Raw genomic sequence first — 23,076 nt, forward strand, 5'->3', positions numbered from 1 at the left:
AAACCCTCCTCATGCACACACGCTACCACTCCCTACCTGCGCTTCCAAGTTCCTGCTACAGCAGCAGCAGCACTGTCACAACATAAGTCGCACAATAGAGACGTCAGAGCATGTGCAGGAGGAAACGGGAAGCTGTGCGTCACCCACACCGGCCAGGACGAGGCTTGGATCGCACCCGCCGCATTCCAATGCTAGTGAACGTATAATAGCGATATAAAGTTTCCGCTCTGTCTGGAGCGAAGCGTGGCTGGTATGCGAGTTCTGGTGCGTGTGCCTGTGTACGGCGTTACTGCTGTCTTATGTTCCCATGGGGCAGATTTATTAAGCTCGGTGAAGTGATAAAGTGTCTGGTTTTTATCACCGGACAATCAGCTCCCAACTGTGAAGTTACAGGCTTGTTTTGAAAAATGACAGGTAGGAGCTGGTTGTCCGGTGATAAAAACCAGATACTTTATCACTTCACCGAGCTTAATAAATCTACCCCCATGTGTGGTGTGTAGTGTTGCAAAGGATCGTCCCTCATCATGTCCTTTACACCTAGTTGATGGGTTCTAAAGCTCGGTCCTCAGGTCCACAAACAGGACACCCAGCAGACGGGCACTGGTGCAGTCTTCACTTCCCTGACACATTTTAAAAGTGCTAGAGGCGAGGCTAAATATGTCCTTTCTGATTCTGGGAGCAGCCCTGAAAAGTGTGACCTGTGTGCAATCCTGAGGACCAAGGGGGAAATTTGTTGATGGGAGTTCTATTTCATAAAGCATGCTGTTATGGGCATCTGCGTTTTGACGCTGTGGCCCATTGTATATATGTTGCTGGCAACATAAGTAGTAGTAGTAGTACGTTTATTTATAAGGCGCCGCAAAGTGTCCGCAGCGCCGTACATAGCAAACAAAAAAAACAAAAAAAATTACAAGGTGACGTACAGGGTGTGTTGAAAGATACAGTATAAATAGGGGTATAGCTGGTAGAACTAAAATCAGCATCAGTTCAGAAGTAGGTGTCAAAATTGTCAAGGAGACTGAAGATGAAGTAGAGGAAGGGAAGAACAGGACAGGAGCACAGGTGAGGTAATGAGGTAGGGTGAGTACGTGAGGAAGGAGGGCCCTGCTCATAAGAGTTAACATACTAAAAATAGGTGGGTGGACGAACGAAATACAATAGGATAAGTAGGAACGGAGGTGAACGGAGGCAGGATAGGAGGATCAAAAGAGACTGTGTCCAGTCAGGATGTACGTACAGTCTCCTTCCTGCCAAGAGGGTCTTGCTGAAGAGGATCTGGGTCAAGTTACACATGCTGGTTTAGAAAAAGGACATTTGGGAGCTGACTGGATGCTGCGTTATCAAGACTACTTTATCACTTCACCAGGCTTAATAAATCTTCCCCTATGTGCTAAGACAGATAGAGGCCAGTTGCTAATTGCCAGGCTCAAACCGGCTCAATTTGAAAAATGACAGTTAAGATGACTACACACTAGTCGATATATCATTGGAACATCGGTCAGTGTGTACCAGCGATATATCTGTGAATGACGTCGTTTGCAGATATATTGCATTGGCTGTGCAATATAGCCAGTATGGTGTGCTGAGTCTAGGGGCAATCCACAGACTACTCATACATATGTTGCAGGAGCCACTGTTAATCGACAACTCAATGAGCGGGCACTGGCAGTAGCACCTGCCCAGTTGTGATGTCATTCCAGATGAATCTGGCAGCATGTATGGAGAACACATTGCCCAATCCACTTGTCGCTATAACTGCAGATCAATTGACTTTACCTTTCCCAATTGTAGTTCACATGGATCGAAAAGTATGAGAGAGTTTTCTGAAAAATAAAAATCATAAAAAAACTCATGTTAACCATTGACATACCTACCTATTGCTTGTGACAACCTTTTGTCAATGTCAACCTATTGACTGTCGAATTGACTACAGGAACAGACATGGGGGAATTCAGTTGCCGGCATTAAAAGCAGGATATTCCTGTGGTTTTCTTTTATCAGGCAATCCATTTAGAGCCCATTTTTACTGTCTGACAAATTACCTGTTTTCAGGTGAAAACATATCAGATCTGCAGTAATCTGACAGACCTACAGTAGGTGTTTTTGCTGCAAATCACCTATCTTGCGTTGCAATCTCACTCCAAATTTGGAGACTTTTGTATGCAGTCCTGTGTTTCTGCAGACAGAACTCTGCGAGTACCCAAAGTGCAGGATACAGCTGGTATTTGGATTGACCCCTATGACTACATCCTGGCTCAACATTGTTTTGTCCTAGTCACATTTTATTGTTTCAACCATTGTACTAGGCTATATAATCAAGTAAGATAGTCAGCTTTCATTATCTGTGCCAAGAGTAATAAAATATTGTGTGTCTTGCTTTTCCCAGAGACACCTGGGAACCTCGATGTCCGCTGTACAGTACATAGTCATCCTTACTGTCCTCAAGGATGGAAACAGACACGTGGCAGGTGGTCAGTAAGAAGAAGGCAATCAAGAAGAAATCCATGAGGCTGAAAGAAAATCTAGTTTCAGAAGCTGAGGGAACTACGCAGTCTCTTCCTTTGTATCCGGTTAAAGACTGTAAAGCTGTCATCAAGCAAATTAATGAAACAATGTGAGCTACTTAGCTGCAGTGATGCTTCCCTACAGCTTATTATTTAAAACAGTGTAATTATTTGAATTATTATTGTAACATAGGACAATGCAAAGGAAAACTTAAAGGAGAAGGAAGTCACTATTTTAAAAATAACTTTAAAAGTCATAACCATACAAAAAAACAAGAAGGGAACTTGTCCCTTACACATTTCTCTGCCACCCCTCAGATATTATACACTGTCCCAGCAGACAAGACTGTACCACATCACAGTACATTTAGGGTTCCGGAAAATGCAGCGTTTTTAGTACTGAGCTTATTTCAGTGTAGACATTTAGGATGCATGTTTTTGTTGCTATTGAATTAGATATTTTCTTATTTTCAGTGTGTTTTATGTGTCATAAAAGGAAAACAATAACAGAAATGTTTTTTGCTTTATTTATTTGTAATGTAATATTTTAGTTTAGGTATATGTTTGAGCAGCATCATTTGGCAATTTTATTTTCTTAACTTTAGTAGTAAAATCAATGTATTATGTTATTAATAAATGGTTTTATTACCTCATTTACAGAGAGAATCTGAGGCTATCTGACTTTTGGCGCTCATGTCATGGTAAGTATATTCAAGTGAAATGGTTTATGGAAATATAAATCACAATTTTTGGAAAGACAAACTGGAGCAATTCTATTGTCCGGTATATCAACATTTATACGTACTGATGTAGCCATGCTCATTTTTGCTGTGACGCAGCATGATGCAACTTGGCTTGCTGCATGGGACATGAAGCTGCAATTATTATTTGCAACCTGTAATTGCTCTAGTAACGCCTATGGAATGAATGGAGCAATTTCTGGCTAAGAATAGTTGTAGCCTTGTGTGTATTTGCAACCAACCATTCACCCAAATGATTTAACAAATATGTTTACTGCTGATTAAACAAATGACTTACATGTTGTATGCTAAATCATGTCATCTAAAATGTTGCCACGTGTGTTTGCCAGTAACCATTATGGGGATAGATGTAGGCAGCTAAGCGGAATAAATGTAATTCGCAATTTGCTAGAACTTTATAGGTCTTCATTATGGTATATGGTCACAAGGGGAAGGTCGACATGCATGGGGTCGACACACATCAAGGTCGAGATGGGGTTAGGTTGACAGGGACATACGGTCGACACATGCCTTAGGTTGACATGGGCGAGGTCGACAGTCAAAATTCGACGTGGCGTTTTTCACTTTTTTTGAGCCGCCATGTCCCGACAGGCGGTACTGCATGCCCTACCATCCACTACAGCATTGTGGGGGAATAAAATAGCGTGCCAATTGTAGCGAGGCACCGTTCCTGAAGCAAGGAGAGCACAGTGGTGCACTTGTTTAGTGTCTATGCCGAATGTGTCAACAAAGTGAAAAAACCCATGTCAACTTAATGCTTGTCTCAACCTAACTCCATGTCAACCTTCAGGCATGTCGACCTCCCTCTTGTCGACCCCATGATCCATACCCTTCATTATGGGTTAAGTACAAAATACTGTTGGGATCCCAACAGTCAGACCGACAGCAGGATCCCAGTGACCAGAACCCTGACACATCTCGGTAAGTATATTTACCTTACACCCCTACCCCAGCCCTGATCCACCACTCCTGCAGCCTAAAGCTCAAACTCCCACAGTCTCCTTCCCGCAGGCTAATCTTAACTGCTAACCCTCCCATTAGTGCTTAACTCTACCCCCAGACGCTGTCTGGCTGTTGGGATCCCGCTGTTGGTATTTTGACTACATTACTTATGCTTTGACCACAAACAACATTTCAAAGTCTCAGACACCTTAAATTTCTTTAGCTGGGTACGCACTATACAATATACCTGACATGTTGCTATAAGCAACAGATTGCAACAACATCATATAGTGTGTATGCTTAAATCCAATCAATTCATTGTTTGATGAAATAGGTGGGCACATAATTCCATGGGATGAGCTGCAAATCTAATGGGATTGCACAGCTGATGTGTTGTTACATTCGGCATCGCCCCATGATATAGCGGATTTTGCCGTGAGCCACGATGTAATCTCTCAATACATTGTGATACTGGGCACCGTTGTCAGGTCTGTCCCCAGCGTAAACCTAGCACTGGCAATTATGTCTTTACTTCTGAATTAGAGTCACCACCAAGGTGACTGATCCGAATAATCGAAACATAATCCAGTTTGATTGGTTTAACGCATTGTGAGATTATCTGTGAACATGAAAATTATTCTTTATTTCAGTGTAATCATGTGAGCAACAAAAGTACATTTTTCAACACAATATCACAGTTCTGAATTTGTTGTTCAGTTTTGCTGGACACCATATTTACACCTTTATCTTCTTAGGTTGTCTGAAAAAATGTCATCAAATAGCTCAAGTGACTTCAGAGAACAACTGTGGTACTGACGACCTAATGAAAACTCTGCAACTGAAGGAATCTCCCTACAGCTCGCTCCAATACACTGACTGTGTGTGCTATGGGCTGGGAAACTTTACATCGTGTGTTATATCCCGACACCAAATGGCCGCCTTACTTTTGATCCTGGAACTTTTTAAGGTGATAGTTTGAAATAATGAGAATAAATCACAGCACTGCAGAATGTGCAGTCGAGTGTAATTGCTACAATTGGTAAGGAATATATTTTAGTTTAAGTACCTTTATTTTATTTATAATTATTTGACATTAAACTATTCCACTATTATAGTTTAGGATTTGTTTATTGACAATACAGAAAATAATCATTTTTTGGATGGGTTTTTCATTTCTATATTTTAATATTTTTAGAGTGGCATCACCTATGCCTTTCACACGATTAATATTTGTTATTGGCTGTTACTGCATCACTAGCTGTAAATTGCAAAACTGATATCTCTATGTTTACATTAGAGATCTCAGGGATTCTTAAGACATACATTACAAGGAGCAGATAATGAAAGCCGATCTGGTTCCTGAAATAACTTTTGTATTTGGCCTTCCTTGCAGATTCCAAGACACCAGTGCTATATTTTTGACCCAATTTTTTCCCATTTGGAGATTACTGTACTTCAAGAACTAGGCATGACTCTTGTCTTGGAAAATGAGGTAAGTAATTGTGATGCTGTTCTTTTCAAGCAGGGTAGCGCTTTTTCAGGCTTTTGACCAGTGGCATAAACGATAAGACGTTTCATATGCGTGCGCTGAAAGACATTTTGAATTACCGCTGGTATGAGTGCTCCCGATACCTGAAGTATTCAATTTAAAAAAAAATGTTCGTAAACTTCTTTGTATCAATAATCGAATCTAATATTTTAATCGAGAGAAAAAAAAGTTGGGGTCACAGAACACCGGGCACTCACCGCTGAATTACAGCCAGTACTGCTGTGTCTGGCTGCCGCATTTATTTCAGACTCCTAGGAGAGGCCCATACTATACGGTCTCACACACACCGAGGCTGACAGGGTCTCACTCACTGTGAGGTCTCCCATACACACACACACTGACAGGAGAACTTTAACAAACAGGAATCTCACACATGCACACCAGGGGAATCACACGAGATGTACAAGGCACCAACCTATGTAATTTCAGCATCTTTGAGGCAGCGAACAGAGCTGCCAGGAAAGGAGTAATTTTTGGACTAATTAAAACCTCCAATTGCTTAATTAGTAATTTGGAGAAAGTGGAGGGGATGCGGTTGTTAGGGGTTCAGAAGCCAGTCTCTGCAGTTATTCTGTCCATCTATATTTATATATATATATATATATATTTTTTTTTTAGAAAAGTTGGAAATTTTTAACTATGGTTCCATAGATTGTGATTTGTTACATGGGGTTTACCTCTTTCTAATCTCCTAGATCCATCTCTTCACTTCTGTCATGTTACCTAAAGTAAGTCCTGAAATAACAATGCTAGGCTTTGTTCTTCCCATTTTTCTCCCATTTTTATAAAGCGGAATCATTACCATGGCAAAAACAACTTGGTGCACCAGATAAAGGAGAGGGGATTTGGTCTTATTTGGTCAAAACACTTAACATCAAGGAACCTTCTGCAAGTCCATAACCTAGCATATAGGTTCAGCACACCATTACGTTGCCGTTAAATGTATTCACCTCCCAGGTACAGAAGGGAACATCTATACAGGGCTTGCCTGGCATTTTGTAGCCTTAAGTGTATGAGAGATGATTGTTCTGCGCAGTCACATTCCCACAAGGTGCATAAGCAGCACACATTGCAGCATTCACTTTCTGTGGTTCCTTTCAGTGTGTGTTAAGGTGCATACAAATAAAGCGATTTTCCAGGGGTGACGACGTACCATAGCTGGACGCTATAAAAAGGCGTGAACCCCCATGCTCGTATGCTGGTAATTCCAGCACATGAGCGGTGGCAGCCAGTGATGATGTGGGAGCATGCATTGGTGCACACCGTGACCGCTCATCGCTGCCCTGTACACACTGGGCAGCTTTTAAGCTGAAAACGCAGAGTGTGTATGGGCCTTTAAAAGGTCTTTTATCACAATTGTGTTTTTTGTAACTAATATAATTCAGTAACGACCAATATTCAAATGCATAAGAAATAGAAGCAACATTAAATGCATGGTTCCCTGTGTTATGAGTGCTCAGAATAATGTGTTTGTGGTTATGGAATTTCTTGTGACTTGGGGGAATCATAAGAACGGACACTACTTATATGCTCCATTGGAGCAGATTAGCAAGAAGGAAGTACAACAAAAGTTAAAGGTCTTTATTCAAGCCCTTTTTTTAATAGCCCTGCTTTTTATGTCATATTAACAATTTACTAATAAGGACTTCCCATGTAATTTGCCCTGTACAACATTTTCTTTATAGGAGGGAAAGCATGCTGTCGGAAAACCTACCTTGTTCTACATGGTCCATTGTGGGAAGGCTCTCTACAATAATTTGCTGTGGCGGAACTGGTCATTGGATGCTTTATCACAGATGGCTATTATCGGTAACAGTTTCAAAGGGATAGAAGAACGGTAAGATCAGTATACAATAATGTATTACCATAAGATAATATATGATAGAAGACATTCAAGTATCAGAACATCATGACATGAGTTATACGGTATAATACCACAATGTGTCGGGTTGGCAGTGAATACTATAGGACAAACATGGAGAAAATAAAGACGACTCTGATGGAGCATCATGGATTGAAATAAGATTCTTTATTAAGTCTGACTGAAGGAAAGAATTTACCACCTAGGTGGGAAAAACAGGCGCTAGTGGGATGAGTGGTTGAGATAGCTGCTCACACCTGGAAGGGGGGGGGTGTCATTCCCCAAAATATTATAGAAACAAGAACAAAAGAATAGTGGCTGAAAAAAGATTATGATCAATTAGGTATCACATAAAACAATTTATTTTAAGCCAACACATAGATTTATAAAAAATAAGATTAAAATTGCATGTAAGCATATAATATAAAATGCACTCTGTTGTAAAGTAAAAGGACAATGGATTATTAAGCTTAAATTCAATCTCACTTGTTCCTAGTTATACTCTCCTCTGGTAATTATATGTGGTCTCCTATAGTGTCCATAATTGAACTGGTATGGTGGGTGTCCATATACCTGGCTGGATGCCTTATATGTTATATCCACTTATGTGAGACAAGTTTGTTGTAGTCTCTTGATCTGGATAAAAAGTGGGAGAATCGTGTGGATAGCTGGTCCAAGTGGGAAGCAAAGTCCAAAGTTCAGCAACAGAGTTTAGCCTGGGCTGACGCGTTTCTTTGTTCTCAGACAACTTTATCAAAAATAAAGTTGTCTGAGAACAACAAAACGCATCAGGCCAGGCTACACTCTGTTGCTGGACTTTGAATTTGCTTCCCACTTGGACCAGCTCTCCACACGATTCTTCCACTTTTGGTTCTCCATATCTGCCATTTATCAACTGGACACTTTGGGACAAGACCACCTGCTAAATATTGGAGTTTATCCAGATCAAGAGACTACAACAAACTTGTCTCACATAAGTGGATATAACATATAAGGCATCCAGCCAGGTATATGGACACCCACCATACCAGTTCAATTATGGACACTATGGGAAACCACATATAATGATCAGAGGAGAGATTGAATATAAGCTTAATAATCCATTGTCCTTTTACTTTACAACAGAGTGCATTTTATATTATATGTTTACATGTAATTTTAATCTTATTTTTTATATATCTATGTGTTCTCTTAAAATAAATTGTTTTATGTGATACCTAATTGATCATAATCCTTTTTACTGCTAATTTGCAGAAAAGTTGAGTGCTCCACCACCATTTTTTTTTTGTTCTGAAGTCTGACTGAAGGTTTAACTATAAAAAGTAATAAACTTAAATTGGAAAACTATTTCCAGACTCCCTGAATATGTTGCACTGCATTTGCTAGGGATGGAGATGATATGATAATAAATGCGCCTGTAAAGGAAATGACATTGGTCAATAAAACAGTAAGCATAATACACAATGCTGTTGGTTGTGAAACAACACCTCATAGGTCAAGGGGAAAGAAACCCACAAATGTACTGTATGTAATATGGAAGGTGGAAGAGTGACAGATACAGGAACAGATTTCCTGTCTGACAGGTAGTGAAGTCTGCTCGTTGTGTAGGTAGTGTGGAAGACTCCACATAAGGTTCCACAAAGAAACCACTGTGTAACACAAGTAGTGCTGGACTGACAGTAATATACAGCCCATGCATGGAGCCAGTAGCAAGAGACATGGAGAGAGAAGCCTTAATATAATTTATCCCAGACTGGTCTACTCTATGTGAAAGTGATGGGGAGATATTTCACCTGTGGATACAGGATGTAGTTGGCATTCCAGCCAGCAGAATATTGGCGCTAGAATCCCACCTCCTGTCAGAATGCCAACAGTTTGATTCCCATCCATAAATATGCAAGAGGGAGGTTAGGGTTAAGCTGTGACAGAGGAGGGATAGGCTGCATTAGGGGGTGAGGTGGTTGGGGTTAGTTTAGTTGAGCGCCCATGTCGAGATAATATGCAGTCAGGATGTCTGTGTTGGTATTCTGACCACCGGCATCCTCACTGCCAGTATCCCATACTACCGTACTCAAACCAGGCATACAATAATCCCTCTGTCAAGCTATGCATAGTAGGTACTGTAAGTGTTGCGTACCACTTTTTCATATATAGTCAATGCCAACTATACGACTACCAAAGGAAAGGCAGATTGTTCTGTCACTCATAGCCCGAGCATGTGCTGCATTCCTAATAAATGACATCTCTTCTGGTATCATTTCCATATATCATTTTTATTCAATATGCATTAAAAAACTCAGTATGTCTAAGCATCAGTATTTCTTTCACATGTACTTAATAATTCACTCTGTTGACATGTTTGAAGGATGGGTGCCTCACCTTGCAGCTCTTGCCTTTGGTCTAATCCTTCAACTTGTGGGCATTGCAGCAATGGCACTTGTGGCTCAATGCACACAGCGCTACAGTGTTGTCTGCCTCATGAGCCATGTCAGGATCCTATGACATTCCCGAGTGAGCCTTGACCTCTTCATCCCATATTAACTTAACTTTTGTATGTACACATTCTCCCAGTTTGGTGTTCCTTCCCACTCCTAGTTCCAGCACCCCTGCTCCCAGTCTGCTGCTCTTCCCTTTTCCAGTTCCAGCACCCCATTACCCAGTCTGCTGTTCTTTTCCATCCTAGTCTTGGTGCCCCTCTTCAGTCTGTGGCAAACTCACAGCACCCCTGCTCCCTGTCTGTTGTCTCTTCCTCTCCCAATCCTGGCACCACATCTCTCTGTCTGCTTTTCTTTCCCTCCTAGGGCCTTATTTTGGTTCACTCCTTCTGGCAAATTCCTTCTTAGATGGACAAAACCATGCTTACTGCAGGGGGAAAGATGTAACTTGTGCAGAGAGTTAGATTTGGGTGGGGTTTTACTTCAAAGTGAGATCTATATTGCAGTGTAAAAATAAAGCAGTCAGTATTTTCCCTGCACAGAAACAAAATAACTCACCCAAATCTAATTCTCTCTGCACATGTTACATCTGCCCCACCTGCAGTGCACATGTTCAAAGGACAATGTGTGCAAGACACATCTATTGCACTCCAAAAATCCTCCTGCGAACTTTAGAATATGCGGGTGAAAAGTTACGTCCCTGTCTCAAAAGGAACGCTCCTCTTCTCCGCCTCAAGCTAAATGGATATATAAGCAAGTTTCACAATAGGTGTACGGATAGAGAGTAACGTCCCTGTATCACGAGGAACGCTCCTCTTCTCCGCCTCAGGAAGGTTAGATGTATACAAATTTCACCACTGTGTATTCTTATCTCATCAATATCGAACAAGGTGTGCACCCCTGCACCACACTTTATAGTAGTCGAAGAGGTACCGTACGTCCCTTATGAGGGATTTTACGTCTCCTCTTCTCCGAGATAGTATTATATCGTCACACACTGGTTCGCATTAGTATCCTTCTCTTTTCCATATATACAGCCGTAGATCGAGACACCATATGGGAATGAAATGTAATCGAATATAGTGTAATACAATCTTATTTATTTGGACACACAATGTGATTATAAAACGAATAAAAAAAGTTCTGTAGTGGAAGAATAAAAGACAGCCGTATGAGGGGAATCAAACAATTACCAGAATGGGTGGAGAACTTGGTGGAAAAAGTTCTCAAACGAGCATGGAGGATTGGAGTCCCGGAAACTCCCTTACTTCAGGCAAATAGAACACCCTTTGTCATTCTGGCAGTAGGTCCCCAGATCGGTAGTCAGTAGATTGGATCCGACGCGTTTCAACCGCCTGCTGCGGTCTTTATCAAGGATATGTTGTTGGGCTGTCATTTACCCTATTTATGATGATGAGTGGCCAATCAGGGTGGTGCGTCTGATCGCGCCAAAAGTTCTCCGTTACGAGTGCTGGAAGTCGTCATCACTGATCCTGCCCCACTTCCGTCTTGTCCGGGTGCTGCGTCTTTGCCACACTTCCGGTTTTCGTTATAGACGCTCAGGTAGCGCCCGGAGTCATCTGATGAATCATGTCTTCTGCATTCCACACTGCGTCGACATCGGAGTGTGTATAAACATGTGGGAATCAGAGCGATAAGGAGCCGTTTTCTGTAGAATATTTTCCTCCAAAGAATAATTTTAAGAGGAATAAATAGAAAGAAGGGGGAACATGATTAGGATCAAATCGGCACAATATAAAAATACAAAAGTATGAATACTAGAATAATGAATGGTTAGAAGTATAATAAAAAAACTTTAAAATGTGGTAAAAAAAGAGACTATAAAAAACATTTTATCTCAAAGTCTTTGTTGAGACCATTGGGGAGTAGTGTATTGAGATTAAAAATACATTTCATTTCCTCCTTTGCCAGTTGTGATACTTTATTCTTTTTTCTCGGGTCATCCTTTATCTCCTTGATGCCCAGGAATCTGACAATATGGTTGGGGTTTGAATTATGGACGGTGACGGAGAAGAGGAGCGTTCCTTTTGAGACAGGGACGTAACTTTTCACCCGCATATTCTAAAGTTCGCAGGAGGATTTTTGGAGTGCAATAGATGTGTCTTGCACACATTGTCCATTGAAAATATTATTTCTGTGGTACGCGGTTACCACACGCATTCCATACCCACCTGCAGAACTCCAGCGCTCTGATTCGGTTCACCGTCCTTTGTCCACTTGCAGTGCACATGGTTTTGCCCATTTTGAGAACAAATTTGTACTGCGATCAGATCTGAATAAGCGCCCTAGTCCCAACATATATACTTCCAGTCCCAGTCTCCCAGTATCATATCTTCCCTCCCATTTCCAGCATCCCTCTTTTCATTCTGCTGTCATTTTCCCTACCAGACTCAGCACTCTTGTTTGCAGTGTGCTGTCACTGCCTCTACCAGTCCCAGCACTTCAGCTCGCAATCATAGCATTCCTTGTAAGACTGCTGTCTTTTCTCCCAGTCCCAACACCCCATTTCACTTTTTGCTGTACTTCCACCCTCCCCCCCCCCCTCCTATATTGTCTGTGAGTATGTATATATATATATTTATTTGCTTCACACCGCGCTGACAGGCCACTCACCTCCTTCGCGGAGAACAAATGTCAGCTCTTCCAGTCTCTTTGTCGTCCCCCCGCCGCTCTCAGAGGCGTCAGAGGGGCGCATTTTAAAGGGGCAGGGTGGATTACAATGAGAAAAAACAACCTACCAAGGCAACAAGACACCCTAAGCACTCTTCACCTGACTACCCAACACTCCTGGCATAGCTGCATGTTTGTATATGGAATCCATTCACATGGTTGACAGACAGGATGCTTGCGGTCAGAATACAGAAGCTGGTATCCCGATAGAGCACAGGTCTTCAACCTGTGGCCCTCCAGATGTTGTGGAACTACATGTCCCAGCATGCCCTGAGGTTTTTTGGCATGCTCTTATAGGAAAAAATGTGGCAATGCATGTTGGAACATGTAGTTTCACAACATTTGGAGGGCCACAGGTTGAAGACCCATGCGATAAGAGGGAATCTCAACAGGGGTCCAGTAGTTCTACTTCCCTCCCTTCCTGCAACTTAACCCAAACCCTCTCCCATTCCGTAACCCTCCACATTAGTGCCTAACTCTAACCCTCCCTCCCCGCAACCTAACCCTAACTACTCTACCCCCCCATCAGACTAACAACGTATCCCCGCTAGTTCCAAAACATAACCCACCCCCACATACTTACAATTTGGATGCAGGCAGTTGGGATATTGACATTGGCATCTTCATTGATGTCGAAATTCCAAATTAATAACCATATATTTTGATGAGACACAAATACAAGTAGAACCCCAAATTTTTGTATATATATCTGGTCCCTGAGACCCATCACCGGGCTTGTTGTTGCAGGACTTTCTTATTATATTGTGAAAAAATAACCAAACCATAAAATGTTAGACCAGTTACTCAAATCGTAAAATGATCTTGTCTTATAGATTGGTATCAAGAATCCTACAGAGAGATTATGCTTATATCCATAAGGTAAGTTGTCTGGGTCGGTATGAAACAAAACAATGACCATGATTCAGATCCGTTCGCTAGACTGCTAATACTCGCAGCCTAGCGAACAGGTAAGCGCCAACATTTTTATCTCGGCCGTAGATGGCGAAGAGGGGGTGAGCGCTGACATCAGCCCCCTCGCCTACGCATCGACTCGCCAGGGGAACGCCCAGTGGTTTTATAGGGATGCCCATAAAATGCTGGGCGTTCCCCTGCTCCCAACCCTCCCTGTCCGGAGCGAATGGCTCAGCGAGTGTGTAAGAGGCGTTCGCTCCCGGGGATTACGCAGATTCACACATGCACAAACCCCCCCCCCCACCATTGGACACATTCAGCACTGAACAAACGGGTCTGAATCAGCCCCTAAAGCTGTTCTTTTTATACAGTTCTGAAGACCCCTTGTAATAAATTTTGTCAGAGGTAGTGATTGAGAGACAGTAGGCAATAAAGGCAAGGGCTTTTAGCTTCCTGGTACTATCAGTTTTTTTTAAAGCAGCAATCGTTTACACTGCAATACCAGTTTGATTTTGCAGTGTAAACGATTGCTGCGCTAAAAAGAACTGGAGACTTCTTACCAAATCTCTCACTTTCTGAATCTCTCACCCTATTACATTTCACCCACATTTTTATAAGTATTCACAGCCTTTGCAATGTAGTTAAAAATTGAGCCCAGGTGCATTGTTTCCACTGCTCATCCTTGATGTTCCTACAGCTTAATTGGCATCCCCCTGTGGTCAAGTCAGTTGATTAAACATGATTTGGAAAGGTACACACCTGTTTATATAAGGTTCCGCACTTGAGAGTGCATGTCAGCGCACAAACCAAGCATGAAGTCAAAGTAAACCTCCAAGACAGGATTGTCCTAAAGCACAAATCTGGGGAAGGGTACAAAAAAATATCTGCTGCTTTGAAGGTCCCAATAAGCACAGTGGCTTCATCATCCGTAAATGGAAGAAGTTCTGAACCACCAGGACTATTCCTACAGCTAGCCGGCCATGTTAACTGAGAGATTAGGGGAGAGGTCGTGAAGGTGACCAAAAACCTGATGGTCACTCTGTCAGAGCTACAGCATTCCTATGTGGAGAGAGGAGAACCTTCCAGAAGGACAATCATCACTGCAGAAATCCACCAATCAGGCCTGTATGGTCAGATGGAAGCCATTTCTTAGTAAAAAAAAGTACATGGCAGCCCCCTTGAGTTTGCCAAAATACACCTGAAGGACTCTCAGACCATGAGAAACAAAATTCTCTGGTCTGATGAGACAAAGATTAAACTCTTTGGTGTGAATGCCAGGCATCATGTTTGGAGGAAACCAGGCACCGCCCATCACCAGGCCAATACCATCCCTACAGTGAACCATGGTGGTGGCAGCATCAAGCTGTGGCGATGTTTTTCAGGGGCAGGAACTGGAAGACTAGTCAGGATAGAGGGGAAAGATGAGTGCAGCAACGTAGAGATATCCTGGATGAAAACTTGCTCCAATGACTGCTCTTGCCCTCAGACCTGCCCTAACTAAGCATACAGCCAAGATATCAAAGGAGTGGCTTCAGTACAATTCTGTGAATGTCCTTGAGTGGCCCAGACAGAGCAGATACTTGAATCTGACTAAAAATCTCTGTAGAGTTCTGAACATTGCTACACCAATGCTTCCCATCCAACCTGATTGAGCTTGTGAGGTGCTGCAAAAGAGGAATGGTTGAAACTGTGAACACTTACGTACATGTGACTTCTTAGTTTTTAGATTTAATAATTTAACAAAAAATCTCCTAAAAATATTTTTACATTGTCATTATGGGGTATTGTGTGTAAAAAAAAATGTATTCCATTTTGTAACAAGGCTGTAACAAAAGCAGAATGTGGTAAAAGGAAAGCGCTGTGAATAATTTCTGTATGCACTCCAAATTAGCAACCAGAAGAGAATCCTGTCTCTCACCCCATAACTGAGTCTGACATATAAACACAGGTTACTTAAGTTTAAATTTGTTTCTGAATTTCTCAGTAAGAAACATTTGGCCTAAAGGTGTCCTGAAAAGATTAAATTCTCTAGGTCATGATGACTCATAAGTTCAGATGTGTAGCGTTGAAAAAAAAATTCTGAACATTCTAGTCTAAAATCAGATATTGCTCATATATTGAAATACTCCAGAAGGCTGTCTGATGTATTGATCAATACAGTCTTCTGGAGTATTTCAATATATGAGCGGGACTGGTAACTATAAGAACATGCTTTACTAAACTATGTCAAAATGCCTGAGAATTGAGCCATTTCTAGCCTGATAATATAAATCTATATATGCCAAGCATTATGTATGTTATCTGTCTTGTTTTGTTTAGTGTTCTATATGAAGTGCACTTTATGATTTTATGAATTATCTGTGTTTTTTTTAACAAATATGTATATTAATTAAGGAGATTGTAGCCTCTAAATTCTTGTTCTGAACACAGCTGCACCTCTTGGCAGTGCCTGCAAGCTTAGGCTGCATGCATTATCTGGTCTCTGATTGAGGTACACAACCTCGAACAAGGTACGGCAACTGTGTCCAGTTTTTTATTATTATAAAACATATATTCCTCCAGTTCAACCAGCGCTCCTAGGTGACCTAAGGGCCACAAAATTCTAGTCTCTACATTTTCTAATAATTAATTTAATACCGTAGTCCAATGATAATAATTTCCATTTTTCATAAAGCGAGTCCATTATCCTGATGGGGTATTTGATACTGTACGGCACTAGGCCGTGGTTTAACAAGACATTGTTGGGGTGAATATGGTAAGCCGCAAACAGAGAATATAATGTCACTGCAGTTGTGAAGGTATATGGTCGTTGGGGCGACATACCTAAGGGTGACCACTGACTGTCGACATGGCCTTAGGTCAACACCTAGAAAGGTCAACATGTGCTTAGGTTGACTGGGTCAATATGTGGGCAGTCAAAAGGTCAACATGGGTTTTTCACTTTTTTTTGAGCCGACATGTAGGACGAATAAAGCAGTGCACGGATATGTCCACATTCACTACAAAAAAAAAAAACTTGAAAAACCTGAAATGTCGATATTTTGACTGTTGACCTTCCCCATGTCAACCTTCCTGTGGTCGATCCTATGACCCGTACCATTGTGAAGTATAGGCACTTGCACTGTTAGTCCTAGAGGGACACTGTGGTACTCTGAACCTGTAATTACTAAATTCACTATTTGCGTGCAAGTGACATATTTATTATGATCAAATGTCCTTTATTTTAATACAGAGTTTACAAGTGATAGAAGAAACACCATTTCCAGAGAGTACTCAATACAGTGATATTTTCAATGACACATCCATCCATATCTTTACGGTCGCAAAACTGGAGAATTTACCTGTAGAAATGTGGCAGCCTGGAGATGAGCCCCAGTACAGAGACTGTGATGAGCTGGAGATCATCCGCAACCCTAGAAGATAGCCTTGGCTGCACTTGCCATACTCTACAGACTTCACATAAAAGGTGCACATGCAAAGATCAGATTGCACCGCTGGTTCTCTCCTCGCACCCTGTACTACCAATCGCACGTGGAACACCACAAGCTGGTAGTGCTGGTTCCCACTGTAACTCCTACATCCAGGCACAATAAGTTAATAATAATGTTTCTAAAAATGAAAATAGGTGATGTTGCCCATAGCAACCAACCAGAGTCTGTCTAACATTTCTTTACTGCTTCCTAGAAAATGACACACAGAATCTAATTGGTTGCAACATCACCTCTTTTCAATTATAAAAGCTTTAGTAAATTTACCCCAATGATACCTTTTGCTTTTATCTTATTTTCTTTTTAAGTAGATTTTCTCGTGTACAAAAATATTTATTTTCATTTGAATCATTAATAAATTCCTATTGTTGGATTTTGGCGTCTTGATATGTTTTGCACAGCATTAAGCCGATGAGCTTTTGACCTAAACCTCGGTAGTGACCTCATTGCCATGTTGCTCTGCCATTTTCAACAATATTTTTCCATTTATGATAAAGGTCTATGTTCTTTGACAAAAGTTGCACATGTAAAAGGTAACCCACCTTTTGTTGTTTGTGTGAATAGGAGAATTGGTCAGCAAGAAAGTGCATTAAAGTGGCCAAAGTTATTCTCAATGGTGGAAATTTACTAAGATCGAATGGTTACGAATACATGTATATGTATCCATTTGATGTGAATTACTAGTGACAATGTAAAAAATTGTTTTGCTAATTTACTAGCAAAAAAAATAAAAATTATATTCACTTTTCAAGTAAAGTGAATATAAACATGCAACACTTTTTTCCAATAGAATTTTTACACACACACACACACACACACAGAGCACAAAAAGGGGTATATTCAATGTTTTTTGTGAGCTGTGACAGCGAGCAGTGCTGCCTGCTTGCGGTCACAGCGAGCACAGTCAGTATTAAACTGACCTCCTGCACACTCAGTTTTTCCAGCGACGTGGAAATGGCGTGTGCACCCGCCAAAACAGCTAGGCCTGTGGCTAAATGCATTAGCTGTGAACCTCGCTGTTTGGTAGAATCCTTAGTCATCTGACACTGAGGGTTCCCCCCGGAATATTGAATACAGTGAGCGGCTGGCGCGGGGGGGGGGGGGGGGGGGGGAGGTGTGTGTGTTAAAATGGTGAGAGTCTCTTGTTTTCAGCGATCCCCACCGTTTAACCCCTCACCGGCCGCATTGAATAGTGCCCTTTGAGGCCCACAGTTTGTCGATCTATTATCCAGCTACCTCTATTGCAATGTACAGGTCAACACCATATTTATTAGGTTAACAACTTAAAAATGTTTCCACCATATTCATGTTGACCTTTTGAATGGTCAAAACATTTGATTTTACTATCCACACGAATATCTATTGGGAATAGTAATCTGTGGCGAATGGAGCAAGTCACCATGCCCGAAGCGTGGTCTAGTGAAGTGAGGCAAGAACCGAGATTTGTGGGTCAACTATATTCATGTAGTCCTAATGCAGGTTGTCCATATGGTGTCAATACAATGACATTATAGCCCATTTGGTCAAGCGATTTTTTTCTTATTGAATGACTGCCAACATACATACTCAAATGTGCACCAATAAACAATAATTGACATAAGACTATGAATACTGCAGAAAGTTTACAATCTTTATTAAATTGCAAGTAATAAAATCTTAGAAAGCCGATTGTTTTAAAAAAAAGTAAAAATAAAAAATATAAAGATTAGTCATCAAAAAGTTATAGTTACAATGTACTATCCAAACCAAAGTAACCTCTTTATTGTTGTAAAAAAAGGTCATACAAAAGCTCCCAGGTTTCCACATGTAAACTCATTCTGACATCAGGAACTATAGTGGGAGGTCACCTCGGCTCACTGACTTCTCCCTTACATTCAGCCAAATGGGAATATTTAACTTTAGTACTATTAAAATCAATTTAGTGGCTCATGCTCTTCAGCTTTTATTGTGGAATATACCCTTTATTACACAGTTAGAGTAATCCCATTTCTTTCTATGAATCTGGTACTATGCTGTTGTGGACTACAAAGATCTGTCCTTCTTTACTCTTAACCCAGGTACACACTATGCAATTTATTTGGTCACAATGACCAATGAGTTTCAGATTTTTCGGCCCAGCACCCTGAATTTGCATATGCCTGTCCACAGGGGCGATGAGGTAACCAGGATAAAACATTATCGGGCATGCAAAACACACTGCATGATATCGGGACCTATTGGCAGATATTTTTTGTCAAAGTCAACCAAACCAATAATCTAAGAAGCAGAGCTTTCCTGGTCGTACTCTATACTGAACAGTTTATCAGTATTTTGCCTAAACTCTTATTGGGTAATCAGTCCAATAATTGAATAGGGTGTACCTAGATTTGTGTGCGATATGTTCCCTTAATAGCAGCTTCCTAAACTGAATAAATAATTCCACTATGCAGAAAGAATTAAAATTTTTGAAAAATGATAACTACCTAAAGGGTGCTGGCAATCCTACGGCAAGGAATTTACCTACAGAGGTTTAGCTATATAATGCTTCATCTTGTAAATGGCAGTGAGAGGCTATCATAACTTTCCTCTTCTAGTAAGGCACACTGACTATTCATCAAATCGCTAAACTGGAAATGGTACATTTATTAAAGTTTTCGAATATCAAAAGAGGTTGTTGCCCCTAGTATGCAATCATTCTGTCTATCATTTCTCTATCACATCCTAAAAAATGATAGACAATCTGATTGGTTGCTTTTAGAAGCATTAGTAAATCTACCTGTAAGAATGAGGGTACCACAGCAGATATCTGCTGCAGCCCTCTATTTTCAGTCACAAATCAGCCCATAGGGCTGATGAAATGTCAAAATGACCAAGCTTGGCCCTGACCGCCAAAACCCTCTTTAAAATTGTACAGAATGCAGGGATGGGTTAAGATTTGCTTATGAATAATGTTCTATGCCTGCAAATCATTGGATTGAATCCTTTTGCTGTAATAAAAAATTTGAATTATTAGGTTAACATCCTGACAAATAATAAATATGCCCATATGTCTGGTAATAAGCGGTGGTTCCTACATGTGCTAAGTTGCCTGGTCTGCTAGAGAAGGAGGAGATGCCGCACCCGCTTAAAGAAGCTGACTGGTGCCAGGAAAACACAGTTCTATAGAATACATTGGCTGCAGCCCATAAAAGTTGTCTTGGACTGACATAAGGCAGGTCTCTGCTAATCGCAGGCCAAACTGGCAATCCCGGGAGGGAGGGAACACCTCAATGGCACTGCCCCGTGTGTCTGACTGACAGGGAGGACTTCCAATAGGAAGTTACGTGCAGTTACAGTGAAGACAGGGCCTTCATGGACTGAACTGGCTCACTTCTGGATTAACGGTGTTTGTCCCTAAGTGAGAGGGGGGGTAGGGGTTCACTAACAGAAAATAGGTCCCAGGACAGTAGGCAAATATGCTGGTAATTGATTTATGTATTAATGAAATGTGCAGACCATTGTAAATGTTACAGCTTACAAAAAGTAGTACTTTAATGTACTAGAAATACAAATAACAGTCTTATAGCTTAAAAAACCCCAAACAAATAAGAACTAGTAGCCCATTTTGCACTCAACTGATCTGCCTGTCCGTATCCTGGCACATATAACGGAATATGCAATTGCTAGGCAAGGCAATAATGATTATGAATGTTAACCCATTGAGTGCCAACATCTGCTAAAAATGCCAGCATTGCTCACATTTGTTATATAAAGTCAAATCAAAACATGTTGTGTAAAAAAAAAAAAAAGTATATTTCCTGCATATGGTAAACATTACACGTCTTTATACAGACAATTTCACCTACACTCAAAGGGTTAATATCACAAAATATTATGGACTGCTTTTCATTGCATTTTATCTAGAGCAAACAATCCAATAAGTTAGTATCCTATCAAAATAGAAATATTATTTTAAGGTAGATGTCTCTCAATGCACAAAGTTGTATTTTATTTTTGCTCACCAACTGGGATGTAAACATCTACAAAGTGCATTTGATAAACCCTTAATATGCTTTGTTTTGCATCATGCAATCTATTGGCACATGTGTACAACATAGGATTTGCTTTGATTTTACTCTTCGTCTCCCATATTAAATATATGTAACATGTCATACATACATCACAGTGTTCAATTAGGATTTGTGCCAGTCTTCTACAATAGTTACATAAAAAAATCTGTAAAAAAAATGAATTCACAAGTTGACCTCTCTCTATATGTAATCAATAGATAGACATTAATAATATATTAGTGTGGGCGGTCCAGGTCTTGCAGGTCAGGACTGGTACAGTATTATTTTCCATGTACTTCCTTCTGCTTGACCACAGGCGCACAGCACTTGCTGTCATTGTGTGCCTCCACATCGGGACTGTCACCATCTTTAGATACATTTATTTCCTTATGCTCTAAGAGCGCATCCTCCTGCTCTTCAGTTATCTTAGTCTGCTCTCCACCATTATCATCAGCATTACTAATCTGTTTCTCAAGTCCCTCCTTTTTCTTCTCCGCTTCATTCTTTTTCTCCACACCATCTTCGGTCTGCTCCTCAACTGCACTATTTTTATCCTCAGCTTCTTTAGTCTGCACCTCAGTCCCATCCTTTAGTTCCCCGGTGTCCTTAGGCGGCTTCTCAGTCCCAACTTGTTTCTCACTTTCATCTTTTAGTTTGTTTCCAACATCATCCTTTTTCTGCTCATCCTCTACCTGATCTTTGGTCTCAATTTTTATCTCAGAACCGGGCTTTTCCTCCTTAGAGAATAATTTTTGTTCTTGCTCTATTGGCTCCTCAGCGCTCTCCAAAGAATTCTGTTTTTTTACTTCATTTGCATGGTTGCCATTTTGTTCCCGAGTGCTGCAAAATAAGGCACAATATGGGAGTATATATTTATCCAAAGATCCCTTGTAACACCATTACACTACAAAGAACTGAGTAACAGCCAGAATGGTCAGCCAGCTTTTCCTTACCAGACATTGATCCGTAAAATGCCGTTCAGAAGGTTCAGCTGCTGCAACAAAGTATCAATCCCTGGAGGGACAGTCTGCATGGAAAACAAAGTAGACAAACCATAAATGTACACTAAACTTATCATCCAACAGTAATATGTGTACGCTCTAAGTAGAGAGTGAAAACAAATTGGGGCTCACGTAGAGGAGGAAGCAGGTCTGGGATATTTGCACACGAAAAATACATGAATAATTTAATTAGCACTTAATTGCAAAAGTAGCACTTATATAAAATATAATTAACACCTTCAGTGGCAAGTACAAGGGAGACTAATTGTGAATATATAGCTCTAAAATGTGCTAAAAACTAGTCCCACTCAGTCTTAAGGTGGCCATACATTGCTGCAACTTCTCCCAACAGTGTATGGCCATCAGATGTCCCAGGCTGCTCAAGGGGTCTATACGGGTGGCAGCATGCAATACATTGACATGCAATGTATCTCATGCGACCCTGTTCCCGCCAGCGAGAGGGTATCTGATTCTGGGGTCGGATGTGCAGCAGGTCTGACCACCGACTCCAGCCTGATGTGCACAAAACCACGCATTGGGATGTCAAACACATCCAATTTTCGCCTATCCATTGGAATCGGGTGAAATCAAGCCATATCGGACTAGTGTATTAAGACCTTTAAAAGGGCTTAAAGACAGAACAATAACCACAAAACCACAAGTTTTGCTTTTGAAGGAAGCAGCTGAATAAAAATGTAATCTCCCCCACCATGGCACCCAGAGGCCTAGGGGCATGCTCAGTCCTCCCCTATCCCGACTTCTATTAACTCAGGGATTATGTGATCATTTATAGTCTATCCTGGCTCCAGTAAACACAGAAACACAAAGTATATATTGTTACTGTGATAAAAACACCATGGTGGTCACCATGACATGATTCAATGAAAAACATCACTAAGCCCCC

The 23,076-nt window shown here is 41.0% G+C and overlaps 3 protein-coding genes across 4 annotated transcripts in view; 1 reads left to right on the forward strand and 2 right to left on the reverse strand.

Annotated features, from left to right (window-relative positions):
* The window catches only part of HPS4 (HPS4 biogenesis of lysosomal organelles complex 3 subunit 2), a 32,504-nt gene extending 32,348 nt beyond the window's left edge, over nt 1-156 (reverse strand). The window contains exon 1 of the mRNA XM_083146596.1: nt 37-156. The gene's annotated coding sequence lies outside the window, so the exon portion shown is untranslated. The remainder of the gene's footprint in view (nt 1-36) is intronic.
* SRRD (SRR1 domain containing) lies at nt 94-17,516 on the forward strand. 2 transcript variants are annotated; one of them, XM_083146627.1, is made up of 8 exons: nt 94-250; nt 2,387-2,614; nt 3,165-3,205; nt 4,963-5,174; nt 5,601-5,699; nt 7,442-7,593; nt 13,577-13,622; nt 16,888-17,516. In XM_083146627.1, the coding sequence occupies exons 2-8, from the start codon at nt 2,448-2,450 to the stop codon at nt 17,077-17,079; spliced, it is 909 nt and encodes a 302-aa protein (XP_083002753.1). In that variant the 5' UTR covers nt 94-250; nt 2,387-2,447; the 3' UTR covers nt 17,080-17,516. The 2 variants fall into 2 exon arrangements, with proteins under 2 accessions (XP_083002753.1, XP_083002744.1); XM_083146618.1 differs by having other exon boundaries at nt 107-264.
* Nucleotides 17,517-18,752: 1,236 nt separating this feature from the next.
* The window catches only part of LOC146007895 (clustered mitochondria protein homolog), a 46,790-nt gene continuing 42,466 nt past the window's right edge, over nt 18,753-23,076 (reverse strand). Inside the window, exons 25-26 of the mRNA XM_083146639.1 lie at nt 22,125-22,198; nt 18,753-22,011 (exon numbers count right to left, since the gene is read on the reverse strand). Coding sequence (XP_083002765.1) covers nt 21,453-22,011; nt 22,125-22,198 — 633 coding nt within the window. The 3' untranslated portion in view covers nt 18,753-21,452. The remainder of the gene's footprint in view (nt 22,012-22,124; nt 22,199-23,076) is intronic.

Source organism: Crinia signifera, chromosome 1 (genome assembly GCF_055691185.1).
Source record: "Crinia signifera chromosome 1, ASM5569118v1, whole genome shotgun sequence".
Lineage (NCBI taxonomy): Eukaryota > Metazoa > Chordata > Amphibia > Anura > Myobatrachidae > Crinia > Crinia signifera.